This window comes from Chenopodium album, chromosome 5, assembly GCF_948465745.1.
Source record: "Chenopodium album chromosome 5, dcCheAlbu1.1, whole genome shotgun sequence".
Taxonomy (NCBI): domain Eukaryota; kingdom Viridiplantae; phylum Streptophyta; class Magnoliopsida; order Caryophyllales; family Amaranthaceae; genus Chenopodium; species Chenopodium album.
Genome location: NC_137838.1, coordinates 77,668,014 through 77,695,178, shown reverse-complemented (window position 1 = coordinate 77,695,178; position 27,165 = coordinate 77,668,014). Strand labels below are relative to the sequence as shown.

At 32.9% G+C, this 27,165-nt stretch overlaps 2 protein-coding genes across 3 annotated transcripts; both read left to right on the top strand.

The window, feature by feature from the left end:
- The first annotated feature begins 1,666 nt into the window (after positions 1 to 1,666).
- On the top strand, positions 1,667 to 10,073 carry LOC145632387 (leucine-rich repeat protein 1-like). Its single transcript, XM_081684749.1, has 6 exons — positions 1,667 to 2,223; positions 5,264 to 5,335; positions 5,442 to 5,585; positions 5,695 to 5,766; positions 5,862 to 5,933; positions 9,763 to 10,073. The coding sequence occupies exons 1-6, from the start codon at positions 2,009 to 2,011 to the stop codon at positions 9,833 to 9,835; spliced, it is 648 nt and encodes a 215-aa protein (XP_081540875.1). The 5' UTR covers positions 1,667 to 2,008; the 3' UTR covers positions 9,836 to 10,073.
- Positions 10,074 to 12,740: 2,667 nt separating this feature from the next.
- Positions 12,741 to 26,860, top strand: LOC145632386 (protein ZINC INDUCED FACILITATOR-LIKE 1-like). Of its 2 annotated transcripts, none has more exons than XM_081684747.1 (17): positions 12,741 to 13,120; positions 21,588 to 21,628; positions 21,893 to 21,953; positions 22,060 to 22,162; positions 22,280 to 22,382; positions 23,040 to 23,093; positions 23,179 to 23,241; positions 23,389 to 23,438; positions 23,862 to 23,937; positions 24,035 to 24,238; positions 24,339 to 24,426; positions 24,753 to 24,838; positions 24,934 to 25,041; positions 25,370 to 25,414; positions 25,515 to 25,603; positions 26,204 to 26,247; positions 26,345 to 26,860. In XM_081684747.1, the coding sequence occupies exons 1-17, from the start codon at positions 12,964 to 12,966 to the stop codon at positions 26,443 to 26,445; spliced, it is 1,473 nt and encodes a 490-aa protein (XP_081540873.1). In that variant the 5' UTR covers positions 12,741 to 12,963; the 3' UTR covers positions 26,446 to 26,860. The 2 variants fall into 2 exon arrangements, with proteins under 2 accessions (XP_081540873.1, XP_081540874.1); XM_081684748.1 differs by lacking the exon at positions 12,741 to 13,120 and adding an exon at positions 20,107 to 20,516.
- The last annotated feature ends 305 nt before the right edge of the window (positions 26,861 to 27,165 follow it).

The following is a 27,165-nucleotide window of genomic DNA, read 5'->3' as shown; positions in this document are numbered from 1 at the left end:
TATAGTGATCATTTTAAAAATTTGGGACGAGTGCAAGCATAACGGGTTAATAATGTCTCATTTTGAAGCGAAATATGCTAAAATGAAAAAAAGTAAAATAAAATTTCTTCAAGTACATTGTTTTTCTAAATAAAATTCCCACTTTTTTTTTTTTTTTTGTTAATTCACAAAATTATCACACCTTTTGCAACCTCAAAAGCCCACAATTACCATCACCAACTCCAAAATTGGGGGTGCAGGCCAAGCTGACAGGAGTTTACTCTCACTTCAGATTGATGGCTCCTGGTTTAAAGATTCTCTACAAGCTGGAATGGGTTGGTGCATGGATAATGAGGATCCGTTGGATGATCGGATTACTGGAGGTAGCAACTACGGGGTTTGCTCCTCTCCTTTACATGCGGAGGCTTTAGCTTGCTTGTATGGGCTTTAGATTCCGGGATTCTGTCTCTTACGGTTTTTACTGATTCATATAATCTGGTCTCCTTGCTTCGTGGAGAGGGTCAGGGTAGCATCGCTTATAAATGGCTTATTCGGAGAATTTTGCAACTTGCCTCGCGCTTCCAGGTTTGTGGTATTCATAAGGCGGATCGCCAGCGCGTCCACAGAGCTCACCAAATTGCTGGAGAAGCGGCAATTCACTCTATTTGTTTTAATATTAATATGTAGTTGTTTGTATCCTTTGTCAAAAAAAAAAAAAAAAAAAAAAAAACTCCAAAATTGGCAAACAACCATGAGTTATGATCATCAAAAATTTCTAAGAAAATCTTTAGTTAATTGGTGCTATTCTGATTCAATCTCTTTCTAAGGAAAATTTTCAGTTATTAGATGATTTAATACCTTTGCATCAATCATCAAATGATCAAGAAATACCTTTAGATACTCGTCCCACTGACATCCCTACTTTAACCTTTAATTATTATTCTATCCATTTTGCAAACTTATAAAATTAATATGGTTATAAGAACCAATGCGTCTTATGTGTGGCTGGTCACATCATGTGACCACTTGTAAAACAACAAAGTATTCCGTGTAACACTGATTCGGTAACTCTTGGTATATAGACCAAGTGACTCATAAGTTACTCGTAAAACATTTTGAAGTAACCCTTGTAAAACTGAATGAATAATTCCTATAACACTTACGAAGTAAGTCAAGTAACCCTCACGATGGATGGCCACACGGTGTGGCCAGTCACATATAAGACTTTATGATCTGCAACATAATATATTAATATGTAAACAAAGTCACCTTTTAACCTAATCTTAAGTAAAAAGAACATAATACTATCTCATCAATCTTACAAAAAACACGTTAATCACGATAATCCATCTTCTAATGCACTCAAGAATTCTTACTACTACTAGTACACAATACATCTTGACTAGCAAAGCATTACAATATATTACATCAAACAAACAACTACGTCAATCCCCAATCAATATAATCTATCTTAAAAGCATTAAAAAATTCTTACTACTAATAGTATAACTCTTGAGTTTCTTGACTAGAAGCAAGAAATACAATGACTTAAAAACTTTGATTGATGAAACTATTCTCATAGTAGACTGAGTCAAAATTTGTTGCAAAAATTCCAAATAAAGTCTAGTCTTCACTTAAGAAATTTCCAGTGATTCCAAATTCCACTAACCATAACCAATCACCATTAATAATAATCCCAAGTTCCAACCTTTCCATTCCAAGTCAAAACGAAACTGCTCCTTCAAACAAACCCACCTTCTACGGCATTATCACATTTCACACGCACGCGTTTCACTCCTTCATCATACCAAAGATTCCTCCTTTTTCTCCATTTTCTCTCTCTTCTATTTCCAAAGCTGATTTTCTTCCCTTCATTTCTAACCTCTTAATTATTACTTTCTTCACTAGTTGTATTTAAGCAACTAGTCAAGTACTAGTTGTAATTATTAAAAAAGCTGTCAACTTTCTGCAATTTTCTGCTGTTCAAACCCTAGAATTTTGAGAGAGAAAAAAAAGGTGGGGTTTTGAAATGGTGGGGTTCAAAGCTTCATCTTTGATTTGGGTGTGTTTATCTTTGGTTTTGGTGAATTGGGTTTCTGGGAATTCTGAAGGAGATGCTCTTTATGCTTTGAGAAGGAGTTTGAATGATCCAAATAATGTTCTTCAAAGTTGGGATCCGAATCTTGTTAGCCCTTGTACTTGGTTTCACATCACCTGCAACGCTGATGATCATGTCACTCGAGTGTATAATCTTCTTTCTCTCTCTTTAATTTTGATTGCTTTTTTATTCTGTGCAATTTTTGGATTTTGGGCTTGTATCTGATTTGGGTGTTGATTGATTTGTTTATGTTTATTTCATTTTATTTATCTTATTTTGGATGTTTTGGATAGATAAGCTTGATTTCTAGTTCTGGAGTAAGACTGACCATACCAATTCAGATGATGTTGATTTGAGTATTTGACTGGATTTGTCCTGTATTTGCATGAACTTGTGTATTTTAACTTGTTAAGTGCTTGGTTGTTGAATCGTTGTTCTGTTGGATGGTTTTGTAGGGATTATTTTAGTCTATGTGGGCATTCGTTTGATTTTGTGGCAATTATGTTCGTTTTAGAATGGTTTAAATCGGGGGAGATTGGTCTAAATTGAGTTAATTGGAAGCAAATTTTGCAATGAGTTGGATTTTATCTGTCATCTTGAGCAATTCTTAGTTTGTTTTATGTGAACTGTTATCAGATTCTTCTTGTGTGCCCCATAAAGTAATAATAATGAAGTCATAGTAAGACATGGATTGGTAGTAAAAAAGGTAGCCGAGGGATTTAATTAACCTTAGTTCACTGTAAACCAGAGAATCTATTGTTAACATTATCAGTTCTATGAATTATTGCTTGTTGTGTTGGATGATTTTAGGGGTGAAATTTTGCCTTTCATTTCATGAATTTAACATTTTTGTAAAACAACTAAGAGAAGTCGTGGATCTGGTTTTTGAGGTGAATTGTAGAAAAATCTAGAATGAGTTTGTCAGGGTGAGCAGGTTTTGTACTCTTGTTGCGGAATTTAAGTTTCTCTAGTTTAGTTAAAACCACAGAAATGGCCTTTTTTTTATGTTAGTAAAATTGTGTATGTAGTATTTTGTAAGTGAATATAATTTGCCGTATTTTCCGCATACATGTAATCTTCTTCGAATTGGTAATTTGGTACCTAGAAAGTAATTGTCGTTGAATATTGGGCAAGTAGCAACTTGATTTATTTGTGAACCTGAAAGTCCTTGATGCAGCACATGGTAATGGCAATTGGTACTGGAGTTATTCTCCAGTTGTATTTCTATTGTTGATGTGAAGTGTATGTGTGATGTGCGTTTTCATTTGATTTGTGTCAGAATCTTAAAAGTATGTTGGTCCTTTGGAAGGAAAACTTCTTGCTATATACGAGTATTTTTCTTTACCAATGCGTCTCTCAATGGTGTTTTTTAGAGAAAAAAGTTTTGTGATTAGAACTGTAGATTGAGGCTAGGGAAAAATATTGTTGTTCTTCAAAGGAAAAGCTCTTATGGGGATAGCTCAAAGTGGAATCAGTGGCATCTGGCGCATAAGTGATACACACTTACCTAGTTTGTATAGCTTGATGTTTTGAGAGCGTGGATGATATTAAAGCTGGATAATTCATCATCTTTTGGAATCTTTGTTGGATGTATATCATGTTATGTGTTCCTTTTTCTGTGCAGTTCAAATAAATATTTTTCTTTTTTATCATCTATCCCGCCCATCCCTCCATTTGCCAGTTAATATTTCTACGTTATGCCAGTTAGTCATGCCACATCTAATGGAGATCTTGTCAATCATATGGTGTTTTTTGTTGGTTTTGGTGATGAGCTGAAATATCTTTGGGTCTAAGCATGGATCAATGATGCCCCGTTTGACTCAGCTTTGCCTCCCATTAGCTTTAGAGGCTGTAAAAAGATTTTAGGAGGTGGGGTAGTGAGAGATATAGATTTGGGCATTTGCCAGCAGCTAATAACTTAATTTAAGTAACAAATGACAATGCCTCATATTGTTTTGAGTCTTTTGACTGTATATATTTGGTTACGAGCCAGTGTTTCAGATGGGCCAGATTGATCATCATTTTCCTCAGCCTCGCCTCTCATTAGCTGTTGGGACTGGAAAGAGAATTTTGGGTCAGATCCAAAGATATAGGGTTGTCAGCAGTCAAAGTTATGTAACAAATGACAATGCCTCATATGGTTTTGATTGTGGATGTTTGTTGATGAGCTAGGGTCTGAGATGTGTCAGGTTGATTATTGATCAGATTTAAATCCCTTTTCTCTCATAGATACTTCCTCCGCTCTCTTTTAGCTACAACGTAGGGTGTGGTACTGTGCAGGCACCCATATTAAGGAGGCCATGTGAAAAAAAGAGAGATAAGGAGGAGGCTTATTTAATGACAAAAGAGATAGAGAAAACCCAAATCTTAAATTCTTGACAAGAAGTCATATTCATATAATAATGTTGCAACTAGTTTGGAACTTTTCCAAAAAGAAATTGCTGCAACTAGAAAAGAATGGAGGATGTATCACTTTACTTTATATGGTTTTGATCTTAATATTCATTCTATTGATGTGGCCAATGGTGGAGTTATGGAGAACAATAGGATGTATGGTGTCAAAAATGGGTCAACAGCAGTTGCATTTATGTTACTGTGTTACATTGAGGTTGGAAGAATCGGAATTGCAATTATAGGAGCTCCAATGTTTCTGACTTGAGGAATGAGGATTGGTGGGAGGTGGCACATGCCTTTAACCCAATGTCATAATCGAAAGATTCAACTTGATTCATCCATTACAATTTACAATGATCATTGCTGATTCTTTTATCTAGCCAATCAATGATCTTCTCAAAAGGAATATATGAGATTTCTGTTCAATTAAATATAAATTTGAAAAATGTCGCCCTGACTTATCTTTGTTCTTGGTAGAAGTTTTGTTTTACTGTTTCTTGAGTAATTTTTCTTCACGTCTCCTCTAGTAATCATGTGATTTTTTGTGGTATTTTTCTTTGTTTTCACTTTTGCACGCACATAGCACCTTAGGTGCAATCTTCTCTTTCAGCTTGAAAGTTGAAGTTGCAAGCTCTGGTTTTTAAACTTTACTGTCTTGAAAAGATCTATAGAATATCATCATTTTAAGCTCCTTGTTTGGGATGTTGATTTGGTGGCCTTAAGACTTTGGAAGTTGATTTTCAAGAGTAATATATACCAAAATGTTTGATGTCGATGTGGTTTTATATGCAGAGATCTTGGCAATTCAAATCTCTCTGGCCACCTAGTGCCTGAGCTTGGGACGCTAGAACATCTTCAGTATCTGTAAGTATCCTCCTTGTTTCACTAAGTTGGCTAATAGTTGATTTTGGTGCAGCTGAATTAAAAAAAAAACTCCGGTTATTAAGTTGACCTTTACTTGTGGAATCAGGGAACTTTACAAGAACAATATACAAGGGACCATTCCATGTGAGCTTGGAAATCTAAAGAACCTAATTAGCTTGGATTTATATAACAACAATATATCAGGAAGCATCCCCCCGGAACTTGGAAATCTACAATCCCTTGTTTTCTTGTAAGTCTGAGCTTGACTCTATTTTATTTTTTTTTAGTTTTTATCATTATGTTACGTTATCTATGTAGGATTTTGGTTATGAAATTACTGATGTTTTTTACTCTGGTAGGCGATTGAACGATAACCAACTTACTGGTCGTATTCCAAAGGAGTTATCCAAGATTGCCAGCCTGAAAGTAATGTAAGTTGAGCTTGTTGAAGACTTTGCAATGTATCCTTCTATTGGTTGGCACTTGGCAGTTCTCTAATTTGTTAAACTCTTTTCTACTTTTCCAGTGATGTTTCCAACAACAAGTTATGTGGACCAATTCCAACATCTGGTCCTTTTGAGCACATTCCTTTGGAGAAGTAAGTGATTTTCTTCTGTACTCTATATGTTAACTTTTTCTTTGCCTGTACAATTGCAGTAGTTCATATTCTTGGGATGCTACCTAACTGGAGTTATCTAGGTCTTTTGTCATTAGTGCATTAGACCAGCAAGTCATTCATTCAATTAAGATTAACTATAAGTGTTGCTTACAGTGAGCTGTTATGCTTTCCCGAAAGTTGTTACCTTGTCAGGCATTTTCATATATAAAATGGGGCACTTCTGCATTCTTTTGCTGAAGAGATCCATGGTCTCTCTGCCTTTCTTTGTTAAAAAATAATTGATAGTATCAGGATAGTGCTGCATTAGTGTATCAGGCATCAAGTTAAGCATCGTCTTGCCCTGTGTTGATATTTCTAATTCCTTCAAGCTGCTGGTGTGACCTTTTACCCACTTGCTTTTGTCCTTTTATCTGCTTTCCAATTTAAATCTAAGAGAATTTAGATCTCATCTTTTCCTCCCTTCACAAACCTCTCTTGAAAATGATAGATGTTTTTTTAAGTAGGTTGCCTTACTTTCCTTTTATGACCCTGGCAGTGTTTGCTTGACAAACCTATAAATCATTGGACATTATGAAAGTCAACTCTTCTACAGGTTAAAGATAGGTGTATTAAATGAGGATTATCTCACTTATCTGTGAAATCAGTCTGCAACTTTTTCAAATATTACAATAAGATGTTAAAGATCAATGGATATCGACCATACCATAAACCACATCCTATAAAGTTAACATGTCACTTTGTCAGAAAGGTGTCTTCTTAAACATTCAGTTTTTAAGATGAATTCTAACTGGATAATATGATAACTTCATTGCCTCAAAGAAAAAGTGGCTAATTGTATAGCCAATTCAGTCACACATGTAGGTATAGGATGTAACATTGACCTTCATTGAGAGCACAAATTTGTTGTATGTGTGCGTTTTTTTTTTTTTTATGAATGAATACTTTTTTTTCTTACCGAACTATTTTTTTTGTCCTTATTCTGGCATGTTTCAAATAACTAAATCATCAATTTTTCGCTCTACTGCTTCATTAGTTCTATTTCACTATTGAGTCTTTTGTAAAGTTAATTGTGACAAAATTTGCAAATGGTGGGGTAGAATAATAAATATTCTGTTGCACTTCCAGAAAATGTTAGTTGTCTTTAGTATTTGATATGATTGGTGTATATTGTGCTAGAAATGTACTTGTCTAATTGTGCCGACGCATTGCATTGTCTAAGAAGCTACCCCCTCTCTTGTTCTTCTTTTCCCTATGAAATGATTAAGAATGTTTAAAATGTAAAAGAAACACAAAAGATGAAACAAAGAAAAGTTTTTTTTTTTTTTTTTTCTTCGTAAAAGCTGAATTTGTATGCATGTATAAGACAGCACCTATTAATGTAAATTTTGCCCCAGGTGGTTTCTAGTCAATTTGAGAAGTGAGAACTTGTTATGGTTTTATCAATAACCATTTTAATAGAAACTCTAAGTTCACCTTTAATGAGCATAACTTAATTTGGCTAGTAGCTTATGTTTATTTTCAAACTGAGGGCTTCCCTACTGTTATGGACATATCTGTTTTAGTTTTTTTATGTAAAGTGTATGTTATGCGTCTAATGTGGGGTTCCATGAGCCTCTTAGTATGATCATATGAAAGATAGCATCAAAAGTGGGTTTTGATATGTGCTCCAAACAAGTTTGTGGCTTACTTTGTCACTTATGGGCTATGAGTCTATGATAGTATCCATATCCGATTAACAATCTTGTATCCTGAAATAAATTAGTAAATAAACATACAATCAAATAGAATGCTCTAAGGCTCCATATTTTAGGGGTCTTATTAATTTGGTCAAACAAATTCTCTTCTATTACAGTTTGAAGACTCCTCCCTCTTTTCCTAACTCTAACTTAAATATTCCTTAGAAAGATAATGGTCTAGGATATAATAATATCCATTTTGCATATTTAAGGTATCCCTTAGTTGAGGCTGAAGAACAATGTCACATTATCCTCTTATCAGAATTACACGATTTCAACCTTTTGTGCTTGTGAGGAACTTAACTCTCTTACGGAGAGTCTTCTGTTATGAACTGACTTTACCGGACAGAATTAGTGATGTTGTATTAAAGGGGAAAAATGATGATTATGATTGATTAGCTGGAAATACAGGAAACTTATTATAAAATATACTATGAATAAAGAAAATTTGGTGGTTTGTGGAGTTTAACAAAACGTGTTGACTGTGGAGGAATGAGACCCCTGTGTGACAGTGTTACTTGGGTATTTCCATTTTAAATGAACTTATTAATTAATATATTCTGTTTGTAATTTCATTTATCACAATGTAACTTGGTATATGTATTATGAATCTAGAAGATTTGCTTGTGGCTAAGGCATCCAATTTAGGCGATGAACATACAATTTGTTTTTCAATTTAGACGATGAACATCCAATTCAAACTGTAATAGAAGAGAAGTTGTTTGACCAAAATTTGGGGTTCCATTCATATTTGTATGTGGTGCTATACAATTAGTGACGATGAACATACCAAAAAGCCATGGCTTTCTAAAGTTTGATGTGTGGTAGAGAGAGAAGTAAATAATATAGAAGGAAAAAGATGGGTTCATCATTATGGTTTTTGATTTGCCGAAAAGAGCAAGGATGAAATCAGAAAAAATACATATAATATATGAAGAAAGATGAGGTCATTATGGCATAATAGAGCTTACATTTTGGGTCTCAAGCGGTTGTGGCCGGAATCGTAAGTTGGCAATAAAAAACCGCCATTGGTGTTTAGGATGTGGTTGCATCTGAATAATTATGAGGTCGCGTATTTGGTATTTGGATCCATTTTTTGGCCAATGAAATATTTTCTTTAGGGAGGATTAAATCTCAGAAAGCTCATATGATAAAAGAAAGTGATCAGGTTACATGCCTTATACTTCTCTTCCAGTGAACTCTGTCAAATCAAGTTCTTCATTATTTATCACCATATTGAAGTTCCTAATAGCATGTCCATACTGATTTCGGATAATATCTTTCGGATAATATCTCCTCTGCAATCCAATACTTTGCTACTCCAGTGAGAGCAACCATTTCGGGTGCTATTGTTTCTTTGTGCTTATCACTTTTTCCGTTATCTTCCTTCTTCTAGCTTGCTTATGTTAGAGTTAATGAGTTAAAGGGGTAATAAGAGGAATAAGAGTGATGATGAGTGGGCGTGATGATATTGGGATGAAGACCATGAAGTATGATGGGGTGATGAAGTGAGGAGGGAATATTCTCATTTCGGAAGGTATTACGCTAGGTGGATGACGTGGAACTATACCCTAAAATGGGATTAATAGTTTTTCAAACCCTCCTCCCTCTTTGCATCATCATCACCTCATCCAATATACTACCTCTATTCATCTATCTCTCATAAGCTCGCTGTAAGAAATTTTCAAACCCCACTTATGTGGGATTAAGGCTTTGATTGATTGAGTGCGAGACTATCAGCATGTCAGTTAAGAGAGGGTAAGCTAGGGAGGGTTTATGGGCGTATGACAGACTATTCAGCTTTCACTTCCCAGGTGTTTATCCTGTTTGTCTAATCAGCGGTTAAGAAAGGGTCTTAGCATTTTGTTGGGGTGAAACGTGTGACATAAAATGCTGATGTATTTGCTTTTGTTATATGCTTACTGCTTGCAGTCATTCATTGCGAAAATGTGATGCTCATGATAATAGCGTGTTTGAGATGAACAGACCAAGCCATCGTTGTTTTCTATAAAATTTTCCGTTGAAGAAATCTTTTCCACACTTAATTGACTTGGTATGACCTATTTTTGCAGCTTTGAGAACAACCCTCGTCTGGAAGGCCCTGAGTTGGTCGGACTTGCAAGTTATGACACAAACTGTGTTTGAATTCCGAAGGACTGATTCGTGGAGTGCCGAAGTTTACTTGTCATACAGTTGAATGTGTTCGTGCTTGTAGTTATGTAATGTAAGGCGGTGATAATAACTGAATACATGGTTTATATAGAGTGCAAAACTGCTTGTAGTAAAGTAATGTGAATGAAAGATTATATATTTGACGCTAAAACGTGATTGTTAACAAAGTTAACTGGCACTAGCAAGCTGCTATAGACCTACATTTACCGGACATTATTGTGGCCATTGTAATGTCTCTAATCTCTAAAGTTACTCTCCTTTGATCCTTATCATGCATACTATGCATCAATGACTGAGGTATTGTTCTTCATTCAGATCTCGAAAAATTCTTCGTAGGCATGCCCGGTTTCGTGATAAAACCCTAGGCTAATGAACATGTTAAAATTCTATGCCCACCACCAAGTAATAAACTTGTTATACTATCTTATGCCATGTTCGCAAATTTTGGTATTTTTTTTAACTCTCTTCGTCCCCTATTGATTGTCCTTTACATTTTTAACGGGAATTAATAAACACAAATAACAATAGTAAAAGTACATTGAAAAAGTAAATTGACATTGGGTATGCAAAACAGTAGAGAGAGAAAGTAATAAAAGTATTCCGTAAAAGGGAAAAATAAAATTTACATGGAAAAGTTAAATTTGCACAAATATTGTTGTAAATTAGAGGGAATTTTGGTAAAAAAAATTAATATTAATAGTTGTTGGAAAAAGCAAATGGGTGAACATTTTGTGATTAAATTTGCCCATAAAGGACTACCATTTAGGGACGAATAGAGTTTTTTTTTTTTTTTTTTTTTTTTTTTTTTTTTTGTGTTGAAACTTAAACATACCCGTAAGTAAGGGAGTTTTTTCAAATTTTGGTAAGTTGAATATTGCATTGCGTCAATGTTAGGGTGAAGTATGCAAAACAAATCAACATTTATTGACTTTGTGTGACGCTGGATTACATTTACATCAACCTGTCAAAGTCAGCGATCAGGGCAATAATTCGTGTGACCACACTGAATAACAATAAAAAATAAAGGAATATTTGCATATTCAGTTATTTAAAATTCGTATTTTGCAAATTACAGTCATTTAAATATAAAATTACAAATTGTAGCCCAAATGTTCATATAAATTGTAAATTGCAGTCCGATTCAACTTTTTCATCAGTTTACAAGTTGAAAAATCTTTGATTAAGGTTTTAGGGGCCATTTTAGGCTTTAGAGGTCCAAATTGAGCTCGAAATTAGCAAAAAAATAACGCAAGTATCTCGTTTGCGTAACAAAAATGTATCGATTTGTGGGAAACTGTAAATATGAGACACTTACGTTATTTTTTTGCTAATTTTGAGCTCAATTCGGGCCCCTAAGGACTAAAATGACCCTTAAAACCTTAACCGAAGATTTTTCAACATGTAAACCGATGAAAAAATTGAATCGGGCTGCAATTTACAATTTATACGAACTTTTGGACTGCAATTTGCAAAAAAAAAAATTAAATGGCTGCAATTTGCAAATTTTCCAAAATAAACTATTGGATCTACATAGTTTTATCTATGTTTAGGCGGAATTAGGCAAGGTTCATATTTTACTTGATTTGCACCTTATTTAGCAATGTACTACTCCCTTTGTACTCGTATTTTATTATTTGCTCAACTTTTCTTTTGCAGCTGTATTTTATTACTATTTCTCTTTTTTGGAAATTTTTTACAATATTTTGTTAATTTTTTCTCTCATTGTAGACCCTCAAATATCATATTTTAATAATTCTATATTCTCTCTCCTCTAAGTTATTTTACTTTATTTTTCCACCAATTACACTTCCTTTATGTTTTATATTACTTTCTACGTAGTATTATTTTTCTTAAAATTCCGGACATGAAAATAGAACAAGTAATAAGATATGAAAGGAGTAAATAAATTGCTTGGTACCAAACTACCAATGTTCAAATATCAAACTACTTAAGAACACAATTTTTATAGAACTTAATTGTGAATTGAGTACATCATAAAAACTAGTACCTTTTTCTTTTTTGAATAGAGAAGAATCAAACAATGCACGAGATATAAAATTAAACCCGTCCTTACTCAAAACAAAGACCTAACCTAGAGGAGAAAATAAGAACATTTGTTACTCCTTATCTATAAATAGGTTAATATCTTGATGACTATTATCCGATGTTTCAGCAAAACTATGTAACTTGCAACACTATTTCTTTTTATTTTTTTTTGTTTAGAGAGCCACACGGACAAATGATGAGAATAAATTCCAAAATCTCTTGAAATCAAGAGAGAAACTCTAATCACTTGAGCTATCCCTCACTCGATCTACACCGCTATTAAGGGTTTGTTCACTTCAGCTTAATTTCAGTTCAGTTCAATTCACTTCATAATTTCATTCTCTCATAAAATATTCATTTCAGCTCTAATCAGTTCAATTTAGTTTAGTTTAGTTTAGTTCAGTAAATGTAACAAACACTAAAGGTCTGTTCTCATACGATTATTTTCAATTCAGTTCAGCTCATAATTTCCTTCTCTTATAAAATATTCATTTTATTTCAGTTCAGTTCAGCTATAATAAGTTCATCAGTTCAGTTCAATTCGGCTCTAATAAATTTAGTTCACTTAAGTTCAGTTCAGAACGGGCCCTAAGTTATCAAGTATAGATTGGACCTAAAAGTCGTCATTGGCCCTATAAAGCGAAGCTACCGTAGCTACTTGGTTTGCTAATAAATTCTGTCACTGTCAAATATGTTCAATGCCAAATCTAATTATTATATTCGCATTTAAAATTACTAAAAAAATATTGAAAAAATAAGATAGGTGCTGATTAGCTGCATCAATGCCTTCGTCAAATTTGCATAAATTCATAACTTTTACGTATATTATTCTCGTGGACGAACCACAACCAGATTTTTTCCTTTAAAACTTACGACCCATCATAACACATTAACTGTCATCATTTAATATTTTTCTTCTATTCTTCATTATTATGTTTGTCCTTTAAAACCACAATAAATTTTTTGTTATTTTTGGTGCAGATTTTTTTTTTCTAAATACATATAATAGAGAGAAAATAAAGTTGCGAGTTTTATTATAATCCAAGGTTTTAAAAATGGCGGATTACAAAGAACCATTGTTAGTTTCGGAGGAAAACAAGTATAATTTTGATGAAAATTGCGAAGGATGTCAAATTCAGAGGCATAAAGCAGAGTGCCCAGATGTTCCTTGGCGTCATTTCTTCTTCATTTGGGTTATTACCCTTACTGCTGGTAATTTTACATTTTTTATCTTGTTTATTGCTTTCTCGTTGTTGAGTTTTTTCGTATCAGGATTCGAATCCGAACATGATTTACCTCTCATCGTCGAAAAAATCTTACTACCTTCAATCCAAATTACTCGCAACTTTGAAATATTTTATATCTTATAAATAATACTTTAAAGTTGCGAGTAATTTCCTGTAAAAAAAAAAAAAAAAATTGCGAGTAATTTAGACTGAAGGTAGTGTATGAGGCAAACTTATAAGTTATAAATACTTAGCTTGTACGTATTAAATCATTATTTAAGGGGCTCATTTGTAACTTGTAAGAGACATGGGCGGGGAAGGGTGGTAAGTTAGATTTAGGCGAGAGTTTAACTCTTACGATTTTTTTTTTTTTTTTTTTTTCAATTTAATTTGCAAAATTAGTCACTTGGGAGTTGGGATGATTTAAGAGTAAATGAAATGGCTAAGGATTTACCACTTGTAAACACCCTCACTTGTTATATGAACCAAGCCTTGTTTGGTGCGTGACGAGTTATAATTGGTTGGATTTAGATGATTATGAACGATACTAATTTTATGTGAGATCGATATTAAGTCTTGTTTGATTCATCTTATTTCTTTTTATTTTAAAAAAAAGTTTTTGTAAGATAAAATTAGAAAAATTACTTTGTAAGTTACAATGATGTTTAAATAGGATTATCCAAATTCAAATTACAACTAAATTAAATAATTTTATAAGGCCGTCTGACATAAGGAGTATGATGTTTCCAAAATAGCAAGTCATTTTTAGTAGCTAGCTATAATGGTAGATTATTGACACTTTTAAATACATACAACACTCCTTATTTCCCGGAATATCTAACACAATTAACATCGCATACATACTAATACGTTAGCTTGACTTTACTTTTATATAACTAAGTATTAATGAAAATTATTTTAAAAATTGTCGTATGAAGTATTATGAAACTTTATATTGTATTAATACCTAGCTACCTAACACTATATTTTATAATAAATAATTTTTTTTATTATATTATCAAAAAATTATAGTCAAAACTACAGTAATATATGAGTAGTGAAAAAGTCGATATTTTGGATTTTTGGGACGAAAGGAGTATAAATGTATAATGTTTCTTTGTACAAAAAGTATAAAATTCTCTATTGATAAAACGACAAATTATACAATGTGAAATGAAATTATGGATTCTTCACACTTGGTAAAATTAAGGGTGGGGGTATCAAAATCGCACTGATATGTAGTGTTACTTACGCAACATCTTACTAGATGTTACTATAACTTGTTTTTAAAAGTCACCTTCTTAAGTTATTCCATAGCAAAAGTTAGAAGATTGGAGCTTAATTAAAAGAAAAAGACATTTTAGGTTCGTTTGGCATCGCTGTGGTTTTGTGTTTTTTGGTTTTTTGTTTTTTAAAAGTATATTATATATATCACATAATGAATCAAAAAATATTTAGACTTATTAAAATCATGATAATTTTGAAAACTGACAACAAAAAAGTGGAAACACCTTTTTTCTGTTTCCTGTTTTTGGTTTTTAGTTTTCAAAAAAACAGGAAACTGAAAATAAAAAATGATGTCAAACAAGCCATTAGCAATTTGTTTTTTTTTTTTCATGAACATAGAAAATTTTAATTATCTCATTATTTGGAAGGTGCTGGTAGACTGGTAGTTTAGGTATGTGTTATTGAAGCACTTAATGCTAATTACTTGAACTCGTACTAGTATTATACAAGTAAATGAGCAAAAATAGTCCATACAGTTGTTTAATGAGTTGATTATACCAGGTACACATACAATACAATTGTTGTACCTTGTACGATAAAAACTATTTAACCACCTGGGAGTAGTATTTTAAAATAATTTATCTTAAACTTGGGTGACTAAGGCGCGCGATGCACACATCATGACTAGTCATGTATCGGGACCTTTTTTAGTTGTTGGCAATTTTTACGGGTATAAAATGTCCATACACTCTTCTTAAGTTAAAAAAAAAAAGATAATTAACATTTAAGTCCCTGTTCTATTCACCTTATTTTCACTAATTTTAGGGTTGATAAGTTCAGATAAATTCTGATAATGGTTAATAAGTTCAGATAAGATAAGTTTAGGAAAAATAAGTTCAGATAAGTTGTGATAAGGGTTAATCAGAGCTACCCAAGTTTAATTTATTACTAAAATAAGTTCTAATAAGGGTTAATAAGTTCATATAAGATAAGTTAAGATAAGTTTAAATTAGACCAAATAAGTAAAAATTAGGTGAATAGAATACACCCTAATTAAGACAAATAACTAAATAAATATTTTAGAGAATATAATTGTGCAAACACTATTCATAAAACTTAAATGAAGTAGTTTGATTTTAACTCCATTTCCCCAAAATTTTAAAACTAGCCCAAACTAATGGTTAATTTAAAAGTCTTATAAGTCCTTTTCTTAGGAAGGTAAGGAGTTTGTTAATGGGCCCATGATTACGTGAACTAACTTGAACCCACTATTGGCACGACCTATGCTCAATAAACCATAGATTGTACTATACTTGGCAAATCATCGAAATGGAGCTATCAATGTAATACAGACATACAGTAGTAAAATTCAGAGAAAGCAAAATGATACATAAAAAAACACAATTTCTCTTCTCGTTTGGCCTTTAAGGTAAGGGTTCCTCGTGGCCTTCGTGGGACTGCTAGGGGTATTCTTATTACGTGTCGGCCGCAACGGTGGCACGGACATTGTTGTAAAAATGACTATCTTTAGTTTTTGTTGTTGCGTGACTTAAATTAGTGGATGCTAATTACTTAGCGTTTTAGTTGGTTAAAGAATCAGAGAGTAGATATCTACTATCTCTATTAAGTATTAGTTATAACTTTGGAGTATTATTTGTGAGATATAAAATTAATATTTAATAAAAATAGTATTAATATTGAATAATAAGATCAAATTTTGTAAACATAATTATCGTGATCTATATTATATAAGCCTATTTATTTGTCAAGAAGAGGAACAAGTTGGTATGAGGCATAGTTTCAAAAATCTAATCTCTATTATATAAGCTTATTTATTTGTCAACTTTTGTATAGTTAAGAATCCAATTAAAATTCCTATAAAGTTATAACGTCCTTACTTTGTCTTACGTACAAATTTCAAATTAATTGTTTTTTCTACATTATTTTACTAAAATAAGTCATGAATATATGAAATAAGCACTCATCACATGCAATAACTTGTAGACTTGTAGTCTATGTTTTGAGAAATCATCCACTTTTTCCCAAAAAAATGGCGATAGTTGCCCCAAAGTTTACTACACTAAAGACTACTAGTAGGAATAAAAACAATATTTTTAGCATAACTTTTAGCAAATAAAACCAACTAATAAAAGACAGATTGCTATAAGAGCATTATTATTACGGGCAACGTTGACGTAAGCTATAATTTTGCCATTAAAAGTAGCTAGAATTTTGTCGTAGAGAAATATAGGTCGTTTTTTGTAATATTATGTAGGGTTTTTGTGTTTGCACGTTTTTTTGTTGTTTTTGTTTTGGTTTTGTTTTTTTATTGTGTTTGAGGTGGTGGTGGCTTAAAAGGGAAGTTTTGGTGAATTATTATTGTCTTATAACTCTTATTATATACACTTAGAAGCGTATGGGATTTTTTTTTATATGCATTCTTGGAATTTGAAAGTAATACTGTAGATCTATAGGCACACCTCGCATGAAAAATTAGAATAGTATATACGACATTTTCAAAAAAAAAAAAAATAAATAAATAAAAATTATTAGAGACTGCAAATTTTTTAAGGTGGATATAAAATTACTCGTATTATAGAGATACTATATTATATTTTTATTTTAAATTTATGTGTAATAATTTTAAGGCGGTGTTACGGAGTATCTTTTCAAGTTTGAAGATACAAGCTTTGTTGTATTATTATCATAGACCTATAAATTTAGCTTTACTAAGTTGATTAATTATTATGTTGTAAAATCAATTAAGGACCTGTCCACTTCAGCTTATTCAGCTTAATTTCAGTTCAGTTTAGATCCTAATTTTCTTCTCTCATAAGCAATTTAATTCAGTTCACTTCAGTAAATCGAATGTGTCCTAAGTACTTGTATAATTTATTAAAATTTTTAATACTAATGTATTTTTTAGTATCAACTCCTTTCTATAACTCTTGTCAATAACTTCTACTCCTAAAAAATTAAAAATTATTAATCATTAAGATCAAGTTGTATTCACGCATAAGGTTGGGCAACACTATTGTGCTCCTAACTCCTAAGCCTTAAAAATATAAGGATGTGTTATATTCATTTTTGTATTTTCTTATTTGAACTTTGTTTAAGTTTACTTTATTACTACCAAACTTATCTAGATTAGTTTTGTTTTGACGTATCTTCTGAATTAAATAATTCCTCCGTTAATAATTCGAATAATACACCATCCCTTAAATGCCCTGCCACTTGTAATTGTTAGCTAGGTGGGGGCCGAGGTGGAAAGTAATTGAGTAATTGACCCTAAAGTAATTGTTTTTGTTCGAAGTCAAATATGGTTTACTAATAACTTGACCATAATGATATGATCCGTACTTAACCATATAATGGCATAAGATCAATGATGATCAAGTCAATTTTTCATGATATGTTAATTGAAAAAGAGAAGGTGGCGAGTCAATCTGACTTGACCTTTAGGTGAATTACTCATCACCTGACGACTTGTGCGCAATTGAACAATTTCCCCACGTTTAAATATTTGCATAATTTATCTCCACTATTTACATATGCTCTTTGATTTTGGAGTTAATTGGTAATTGACGGTTTACTTTTGGCTGTTGGCTAGTTTGCTAGGCTTGTTTGACCAACTGGAAGTATTGGTTGTACAGATGAACTTTTTAAGTTGGTTGTTTAATCTTGTTGTTTTATATTATTTGCAACGATTTGATATAAAGTAGAGAGGAGAAATGTATAATCGTTGCAAATACTCCCTTCTTTTTTTTTTTTTTTTTTTTTTTGTGTTTTTTGTATCACTTTAGATTGCACAAAGTTTTAAGAGAGTAATATAATATTGTGGGTGAATAAATTATTATACTTCCTCCGTTCTTTTATTATTGCACTATAAGAGATTGACACAAATTTTTTGGTAGTGGAAAAAAGGATGAGAGAGAAAGGTAGAAATACAAAGTTGCCCATATGATAGTATACACAAAACAAAATGTAAGTGTTGAAAAGCAAGGGTATATTGGGTATTTATAGTGTGAATACAAATAATTCTTTTCCTAAAATGGATATGGTGCAATATTTGTGAAATTTCCTTAAAAGACAAGTGGTGCAATATTAAAAAAAGAGACAAGTGGTGCAATATTAAAAAAAGGGACAAGTGGTGCAATATTAAAAAAACGAAGGAAGTAGTAAAAGTAAGATGAGACCAAAAGAGGTAGTATGTGAGAGAGGATAGATATTTTTATTATTTTAGTGGGACCATGAAAGAAAGAGAAATGATAAAATAAGTTTAGTGCGGTTTATAGTAAAAGAGAGAAATGATAAATATAATATAAACTATAAAGTTACCAAATATAGAAGTGATGCATTTAATTAAAGAAACACCCATAAAAGGAAAGTTATGCAAATAAAAAAAAAGTGGATTGCTAAACACCGCCAACAAAAATGATTACCACTGCCAACATTTGGTGTGAATGGACAATCATACCCTTACTACTTCACCATCCCTTCATCCTTCCGGCAACCCACAACCCCTTCCAACCGGCAACCCCTTTTGACCGACGACCCATCACACCCCCCTCTATGACAACCCACCACCTTCCCTGGTCGGCGTAAAGGTGGTGGTTTTTTTTTATTATTATTTTAGGCAACCGTGGTAACCGAAACCCAAAATCGGTTACCGTGCGTGGTAACCGGTTACCACGCATGGTAACCGGAGCCCAAAACCGGTTACCATGCACGGCAACCGGTTTTGGGCTCCGTTTACCATGCACGGTAACCGATTTTGGGCTCTGTTTACCATGCACGGTAACCGATTTTGGGCTCCGTTTACCATGCACGGTAATTGATTTTGGGCTTTGGTTACCGCGATTGCCTGAAAATCTAAAATTTAAAAATAAAAAAAAGGAGGGAAGGTGGTGGGTCGCTAGTGCGGTGGTGATCGTCGCCGGTCAGTGTGGTGGGGGTGGTGGTGGTGTTAGTCGTCAATTAGGGTGGTGGGGTCAAGGTGTTAGTGATTGATGGCAAGAGGGAAGATAGTAGTGAAGTACTAAGGGCCTGATTGTCTAGTCACACTAAATGTTGGCGGTTTTGATAATTTTTTATGGTGGTAAGTAGTAATATGAAACAGAGGTAGTAAAAGTGTTTGGCAAAATTAAGGTCTGTTCACATTTACTTAATTTGAGTTCAGTTCAGTTCAGCTCCTAATTTCCCTATTTCATAAAATATTTATTTCAGCTCAGTTCAATTTAGCTTATCTCAGTAAATGTGAACATGCCTAAATTGTGATTGATAATTGTTTATTAGTGAAAAATCGGACCAACAAGTAAAAAGCCAATAAAATAATTTACTTCTATTAGCTTTTAGTTGTATGAAGTATGGACACAATGATAGCACAACTTAACCTAAAATTTAGACTCGACTCGACCCGATTCAATTAAACCTATCCGAATTGACATGTACTTACTCCCACCCATAGTTTACTTCAAATACATTGTACAATCAAGTACGTTGGAGTGACATTAAGAACCAAAGATGTAAACGGAAGGTGAGAAAGACAATACGAAATTGTAGAATCCACCGTAAAAAGTGGCATCTCAATCTTCCAACCCCATCTAATTGGAAAAATAAACAAACAAAAAAGAAAGCATATCATGCAACAACAAAAACACAAACAAAATACGACACGTTGATCCAATATACTACTATAATTCACATTTAATCTGTCCTCTTTTTTGTTTGTTACGACATCCTTCTTGGTACACGAGAAACTAGATCTCTCTACTACTACTTACTCTCTTTTTATATAACAAACTCCAAATCATTATTATAAATAATTGCTATTCTTTTCTATATTTTAACACTCTTTTTTTTCTCCATATTTTTTTTTGTATACAAAATCTGTTTTTTCACTTTTTGTTGTAGTTGTAGAATTCATTTTAGTGTAGTTTAGTAGGGAATTAATTAATTTAGATAAAGATTAGATTTTTGAAGAGAAATTAAATTAAATTGGTTAACAATGGCGGAAAAGAAAGCACCATTGTTGTTGAAGGATTACTATTACAATGAAGATTGCGCTGGTTGTCAAGTTGAGAAGCGAAAAGCTGAAAACCCAAATCTTCCTTGGCTTCATTTCTTCTTCATTTGGATTATTACTCTTTGTTCTTGTAACCCTCTTTTTCCTTATATTTTCTTTCTTTTTATGTTGATTTTTTGGGTTTATGTTGTTCATGATTTGATTTTATTATGTGGGTTTCTTGAATTTTGTGTTTTTTTTTTATGCATTTTATTATTTATACGAAAAATTTATATTTTACAGTATTTTTTTTTGGTGTTCTGTTCTTGAATTGCATCATAAAGAAGCTAACTTTGAGAAAGATAACATAACTTTATGATTAAATGATTGGGTTTCTTGAATTTAATACTTATATGTAGCCCTTATAACATCTTCCTTTTATTATTTGTACGAGTAATTTATATTTTACAGTATTTTTTTGGTGTTCTATTCTTGAATTGCATCATAAAGAAGCTAACTTTGAGAAAAACAACATAATTTTAGATTAAATGATTGAAAGATTAAAGAACAAAATGTACGGTGTTATTTTCATGAATCAAGGAAACATAATGTGGTCCTCATTGGAATGCTGTTGTTTTTTAAGTTGAGAAGATTTGTTTTTAATAATTGACTTCTCCAATCATTTCCTGATTTACTGTTAATAAAGCTACTTAGGGAACTTCAATTGAACTTTTGCTATTAATCTTAGTGGGATTTTGGGTTTGGAAGTTAGTGTATGATTTTTGTTGGTTTGAGTGATGTTATTTGGTTTATGGGATTAATTTTTCATAGTATTAGGTACTTGGGATTTCAAATCATTGCTAAATGAATAATTAATCATTGGGGACTTTTTTTGTTTCTTTTGTCAAGGCATTGAAATTCAACACGTTCATGTCCTTTCATGATTGACAAAGGAAACCATTTTTTTTTTTTTTTTTTTTAACTTGGATTCATTTAGTTTTCATCAATGATTAGCTAAATAAAGTGATCAAAGTTCGTTTTTGCAATGTGGTTGATTGATGATTTAAATTTTGATTAATTTTAACTTATTTCATTGTATAAATAGTGTTAATACTAATAACTAGTATTTGACTTATGCCTCTGATAATTTTTAGTTAACTTCTTGTTTAGTGGGTTTGTATTGTAACACTAACATGTATCACTTGCTTTGTTGCTGTTTCAGCTTTGCCGATTTCATCCATATTCCCCTTCCTTTACTACATGGTGAGTACAGTTTTTCGGGTTATATGTAGTCTTTTTGTTCTGGTGATGTCTGTGGTGGACCAATTACTTGGAGAAAATGCCTTTTATTTTCAAAATATTAGGTCTTGAATACAACGGAAGTATTGTTTATAACATGCTTAATAAGTTGTGAAGTTGATGTTAATGTAAGTTGAGGTATTTAAGGTGGTTGTATACAAGTTTATACCTTTTCACTGTCACAATTTTTTCTGGCTCTGTGAATCTGATGAATATTGTATTGCTTAGGTGAGGGACTTTAATATTGCAAAACGGGAAGAAGATGTTAGTTTCTATGCCGGTTTTGAGGGTAAGCAAAGTTTTATTGCATTGACATTTTGGACAGGAATAATGTATGGAGATATATTATCAAAGGGAGTTCACATTTCAATGTAATACTTTTCTGTATGTTGAAGGATCTGCATTCATGATTGGGAGAACATTGACGGCTGTTTTATGGGGAATGGTGGCTGATCGTTATGGCCGCAAACCTGTCATGATATTGAGCACATTATCAGTGTAAGTAGTGCCTTCTGACTCTTTCCTCCACAGTCCTCCCCTCATATGTACTGTTTCCATTATGATCGATCTCTTGTCTCTTTTGTAGACTGACATTACAGTATATGCTTATCACAGGGTTATATTCAATACAATGTTTGGCCTGAGCACAAATTATTGGATGGCACTTGCCACAAGATTACTTCTTGGTGCTTTCTGTGGTACACTTGGTCCGATGAGGGTATGTTCACCTTGTGTTTATGTAGCTTCTTTGCTGACATTCTTTCTGCTGTCTTGGATGGAATGTATGGTTGGTGATAGTAAAAAACCTAAGGAAATTGATTGTATTGCCTTAGCAGGTTCTATCGGTTTTACACAGGACTCATGAGAAGTCCTGATGGAAGAACATATATAGTGTCTTCTATAATAACTTTTGTTTGTGCAAGATACACATGATTTCATTTATTGTTAACATATTTACTCATATATTTTGTGAAGTCCTAAAACCAATTTTCAATTGTCGTGGATCGATCTTTTATTTCACTGTAAGGTTTTGATCCTGCCTGATAAATTAACAGTTAATATTTAGAGACGGGGATGATGAGATCTCTTGATTATGGTGTGGCTAACATCAATGTAGTTCTACTTTAACATTGCTTCTTAGTCCCTCCAAGGCTCCAAATAAGTGAAGCCACAAGAGAAATTTATTGCAACATGCCTGGAATATATATATAATTCTTTTTACATTATAGCAAGCCAAACTCGTCAAAGATTATGTATGTACATTTTTTTATTACATGGATTTTTTTCTTGCATTTTATTCATACTTTCAAAATCAACAATTAGCGTCGTCTGTGTAACTTTTCTGATTGCTTCAACTTTTGAACTCACTGGCCAGGCATATGCAACTGAAGTTAGCCGTAGAGAGCATCAAGCTTTAGGGGTGGCAATGGTATGATTCTTAACTTGTGCTTGTTTGTTGCAATTCTTGTTGAGTAGCTTTTTGCAATGCTGAGCGAGAGTTTAATCCATTTCAGATGACTTCTTCATGGGGTATTGGTTTGGTCATAGGCCCTGCAATTGGTGGTTATCTTGCACAGGTGAATTCTCATTTATCTTTTCTGGTTTAAGTATACATCAATACATGAAATTATTCTTCATATATCTCCCTATATAATCAATTATTGTACCTCTCTGTCTTTTATCTTGTCAATCTTTTTGTTATACATCTGAATATTTTTGTACAGCCTGCAGACAAATTTCCAAGTGTATTCTCTCAAGAATCAATTTTCGGGAGGTAAAGCCCTTTTCCCCCTTATCCCGTGTCTTACTTCTTTAAGGCTGTGTTTGTTAAGAAGGGAAATCATTATTTAAGAAAACTACCTTTTTTTTCTTTCATTTGGTTTGTAAATCTGTGAGGATAATCAATTTGTCTGTTTTCCATATTTAGGAAAGGAATGTCACGTATTTTTTTCCAGATCTCCCTTCTTCCTTCGATCTCTTCCATTTTCTTTTTACCTTTTCTCTCTATTCTGTTCTAGTAAAGAAACAAACGAAGGAAATAAAATTTAAACTTAGTTTCCGTTGAGGGTACCTCTTTTTGAAAATAATTTCAGTTCAAAACTTTTCCCTTTAAACCAAACATAGCCTTAATGCTTCTAGTTGCAAGCATTTGCTTTATTTTATATTAATATTCTCCAACTTGAATTGTGGTTTGTAGGTTCCCGTACTTTTTAGTTTCTTTGGTGATTTCAATCTTTGCGATGTTTGTATTCGTTCTCTGCTTCTGGCTCCCGGTACAGTCTCTTTGTCCATCTCTTTATAATGCATTTCTGACCACTCATACTTTTGTTGAATAACTCAATCGTTACCTGCATTCACTGGTTTTTTCAGGAAACATTGCACACATGCACGCTTAGTGCTGAAGGCACAGTCCAGAATCACTCTAGTGATATAGAAGATGCTGACACTGAAAAATTGCAAAATTCCAAAGAGGGAGCTTCAAATTCTTGGTTCAGCCTTCTCAAAAATTGGCCTTTAATGTCAACTATCATAGTATATTGTGTTTTCCAGCTACATGATATGGCATATATTGAGGTAAAGTGGAATACCTAGCGACATAAAGAAATCATTGGAAACATCAGCTTCAGATTTTATCATGATTGGATTATGAAATTTGATTTTTTTTCCCCCTCAGATATTCTCATTATGGACTGTAAGTCCGAAGTCTGTTGGAGGATTGAGTTTATCAACTGAAGATGTTGGTCAAGCTCTTGCTGTGGCAGGTATAGCTCTGTCAATCAATAGTATAGTTGCAATGCATTTGAACTCGTTTATCAAATACTTATATCATATATTAGCTATTTCTTTTCTGTAAGATGTCCAGTTGTAAAAGATTTGAGGAGCATTGAACTAGTTTTACTACTTTTTATCGAATGACAGCTTTAGACTACTTGGTTTGATGTCCTTTTGAAATACTTCGTATTCATTTAGTTATATGAAAAAATATTTGTAATCGATATTGATCATGTTCGTAAGATGGCACTCTTTATACAGTGAACATATAATATATCTGATTTTATACATTTTTTTTTTTCCAATTCTTTTGTAGGAATTGGTTTGTTATTTTGTCAACTACTTCTCTACCCGTTCTTGGAGAGGAAGCTTGGTCCAATCACAGTTTCACGTGTTGGAGCGGTATGGCTTTGAGTTAGTGTGTTTTTCTTCCTACCATGATAAGACTTGCGATATTTTCCCAACTTTACTCTAATTATTGTTTTTGTGGTATGAAGGTTCTCAGTATCGCGTTGCTGTCATGTTATCCCTTTTTTGAGAATTTAAGAGGCACAAGTCTCTCACTTGTGGTTGATCTTGCTTCTGCAGTGAAAAATGTGCTTTCGGTATGTAAATTTTGTATCCAAGAAAAATCAATTGTGTTATTACACAATCATTTGCTACAAGCCTACAACGATACTTCTTCCATTCCATAAATAATTGTACATATACTTTATTTGTCCAATAATAATCTATACAATACTTCTAATATTTTAAAACATTTCTCTACTGTTTCTTATAAGCTGGGCCCTACAACTGTTTTTTTTTTTTTTTTTTTTTTTTTTTTTTTTTTTTCTTTTTCTTTACTCTCTTTATGTCCTGTGCAAAAGTCCAACGGTATGGACGAAGTATCAGACATAGATAACTAATTCTTATAAATTCCTTAAATGTCAGGTTTCAATCACTACTGGATTGTTCCTCCTGCAAAATAGAGCTGTGGTAATTTAATTCATTCTGTTTTCTTGTTTTTCGCTTAGATTTTGCGATTTATGCCACCATAGTCAGGATCTATTACTAATATCTCGAGTTTTAATACCAGAACCAACATCAAAGAGGAGCTGCAAATGGACTTTCTTTGTGTATCATGTCTTTTTGCAAAGCACTTGGTCCTGCTGCTGCTGGATCCCTGTAAGTTTCCTCGTTCTTCATAGCTTAGGAGTGAATGTGGTCAATTCTCTCATCTATGCAATACATAATTACTGTCTACTATCCATGTCTCCATTTGAGTCCACCTAATTTGAACATGTAATTGCTGCTGGTTTGTTTTCCGCCTCCTTTTTTTTTGAAAATTTTAAATAAGCCATGGTGATAATTTGATAAACACCAATGGTTCATTTATTGATAATTTGTTACTCAGACTTGAGTACTGGTTTCAGAAAAGAAATTGTGTCCAAGTGTAGGACTCGAAAGATATCCATTTTGGTCCGAAATAAAGTGTCAAGTGTTCATATCCATGCCATTCTGTGTAATTTAAAGAGTTGTCTGAAATGGATCCTGATTCCTGAAAGATGGTCTGCATTTTGTTACATATACTTCTCTTCACCGGGACATGCAAAATTGAACTGCTCTTCATAATTTGCATGATTTGCATCTGAGCCTAGTGATTCTGTACATTTATGAAAGGGATTAATTATAAGTAAAAAGAGTACCTGCTATGCATAATTCTCAGGTTCCATACCATCGTATTAAGCATTGATCACTCTAATGTTCTGAATTTCCTATTTGCAGTCTCTCTTGGGCACAGACGCGTCAAATGGCTAATTTCCTTCCTGGTATGTTTTGTTTCCTTACAATCGCAGGATAATTATCGAAGTTTACAATTTAAATGGCACTTTTTAGTATTAACTGTTGGTAATTTGTTGCTTGCAGGAACTCACATGGTTTTCTTCATCCTTAATGTGGTTGAACTTCTTGGGTTTCTGATGACTTACAAGCCTTTCCTTCAAAAGCCTGCTCATGAGTATTGCTAGTTTCATGCCTTGAAATCTTGTCTGCAAGCTTTAACACAGAAAGTCGGTCTTCTTCGACAAACATCAGCATAAAAGCTACAGAAAGGCAGAAGCTAAGCACACTCTCTAAGGCTTCTGCCGAGATTCAGCAAAAATTCTGTATATTAATGACATATTATTAACAGAAGCAGAATAGTTCAATTTTGGTCATTGAATTTTGATTTCTCATTCCTCGATATTTGATCCTCTTGGCTCCAGTAGCTATTAGCAATGTATTCAATTCAGTATGTATAAATTTTAGTATTGCTAATTGTCTAAGAGGGGCAGATTGCTCCATTTTTATGGTTGCTGCTAAACATGTTTGTTACAAGCCATTTACAGGCATGTATTAATTGTTTTTGAAGGAAATTAATAAAACTTGGGATTTCATTGTCAAGGTAGGCATAATTGCAGAAACGTCAAGCTATGAAGTTGATACTTAAGTTCAAATCCACATTCCGATTACTCGATTAGTATACTTAGCAATCGAGGTCTTGAGTGACTCTTGAGTAGTTCTCCTTAGAGTGACCGGCGTGTTAGTAAAAGATGGATCTTGGCTAAGAGCCACAGCCATGTACCAATAAACATGCTCTTAATCCTTATTTTTCACTCATCCAACAATGTAAGGTGTAAGGTGTAAGGTGTATGGTGTATGTAGTTTTAATTTTGTAATGACCGAGTTTTTTCATTTATTAATTCATG

Excerpts from the sequence above, each read along its gene's own strand:
- LOC145632386 (XM_081684747.1), top strand. The coding sequence starts at position 12,964 with ATGGCGGATTACAAAGAACCATTGTTAGTTTCGGAGGAAAACAAGTAT. Across the intron at positions 22,163-22,279 it reads ATATTGAGCACATTATCAGT|GGTTATATTCAATACAATGT; the intron begins GTAAGTAGTGCC and ends TGCTTATCACAG. Across the intron at positions 24,839-24,933 it reads CAGTTTCACGTGTTGGAGCG|GTTCTCAGTATCGCGTTGCT; the intron begins GTATGGCTTTGA and ends TGTGGTATGAAG.
- LOC145632387 (XM_081684749.1), top strand. The coding sequence starts at position 2,009 with ATGGTGGGGTTCAAAGCTTCATCTTTGATTTGGGTGTGTTTATCTTTG. Across the intron at positions 5,586-5,694 it reads CTACAATCCCTTGTTTTCTT|GCGATTGAACGATAACCAAC; the intron begins GTAAGTCTGAGC and ends TTACTCTGGTAG. Across the intron at positions 5,934-9,762 it reads GAGCACATTCCTTTGGAGAA|CTTTGAGAACAACCCTCGTC; the intron begins GTAAGTGATTTT and ends CTATTTTTGCAG.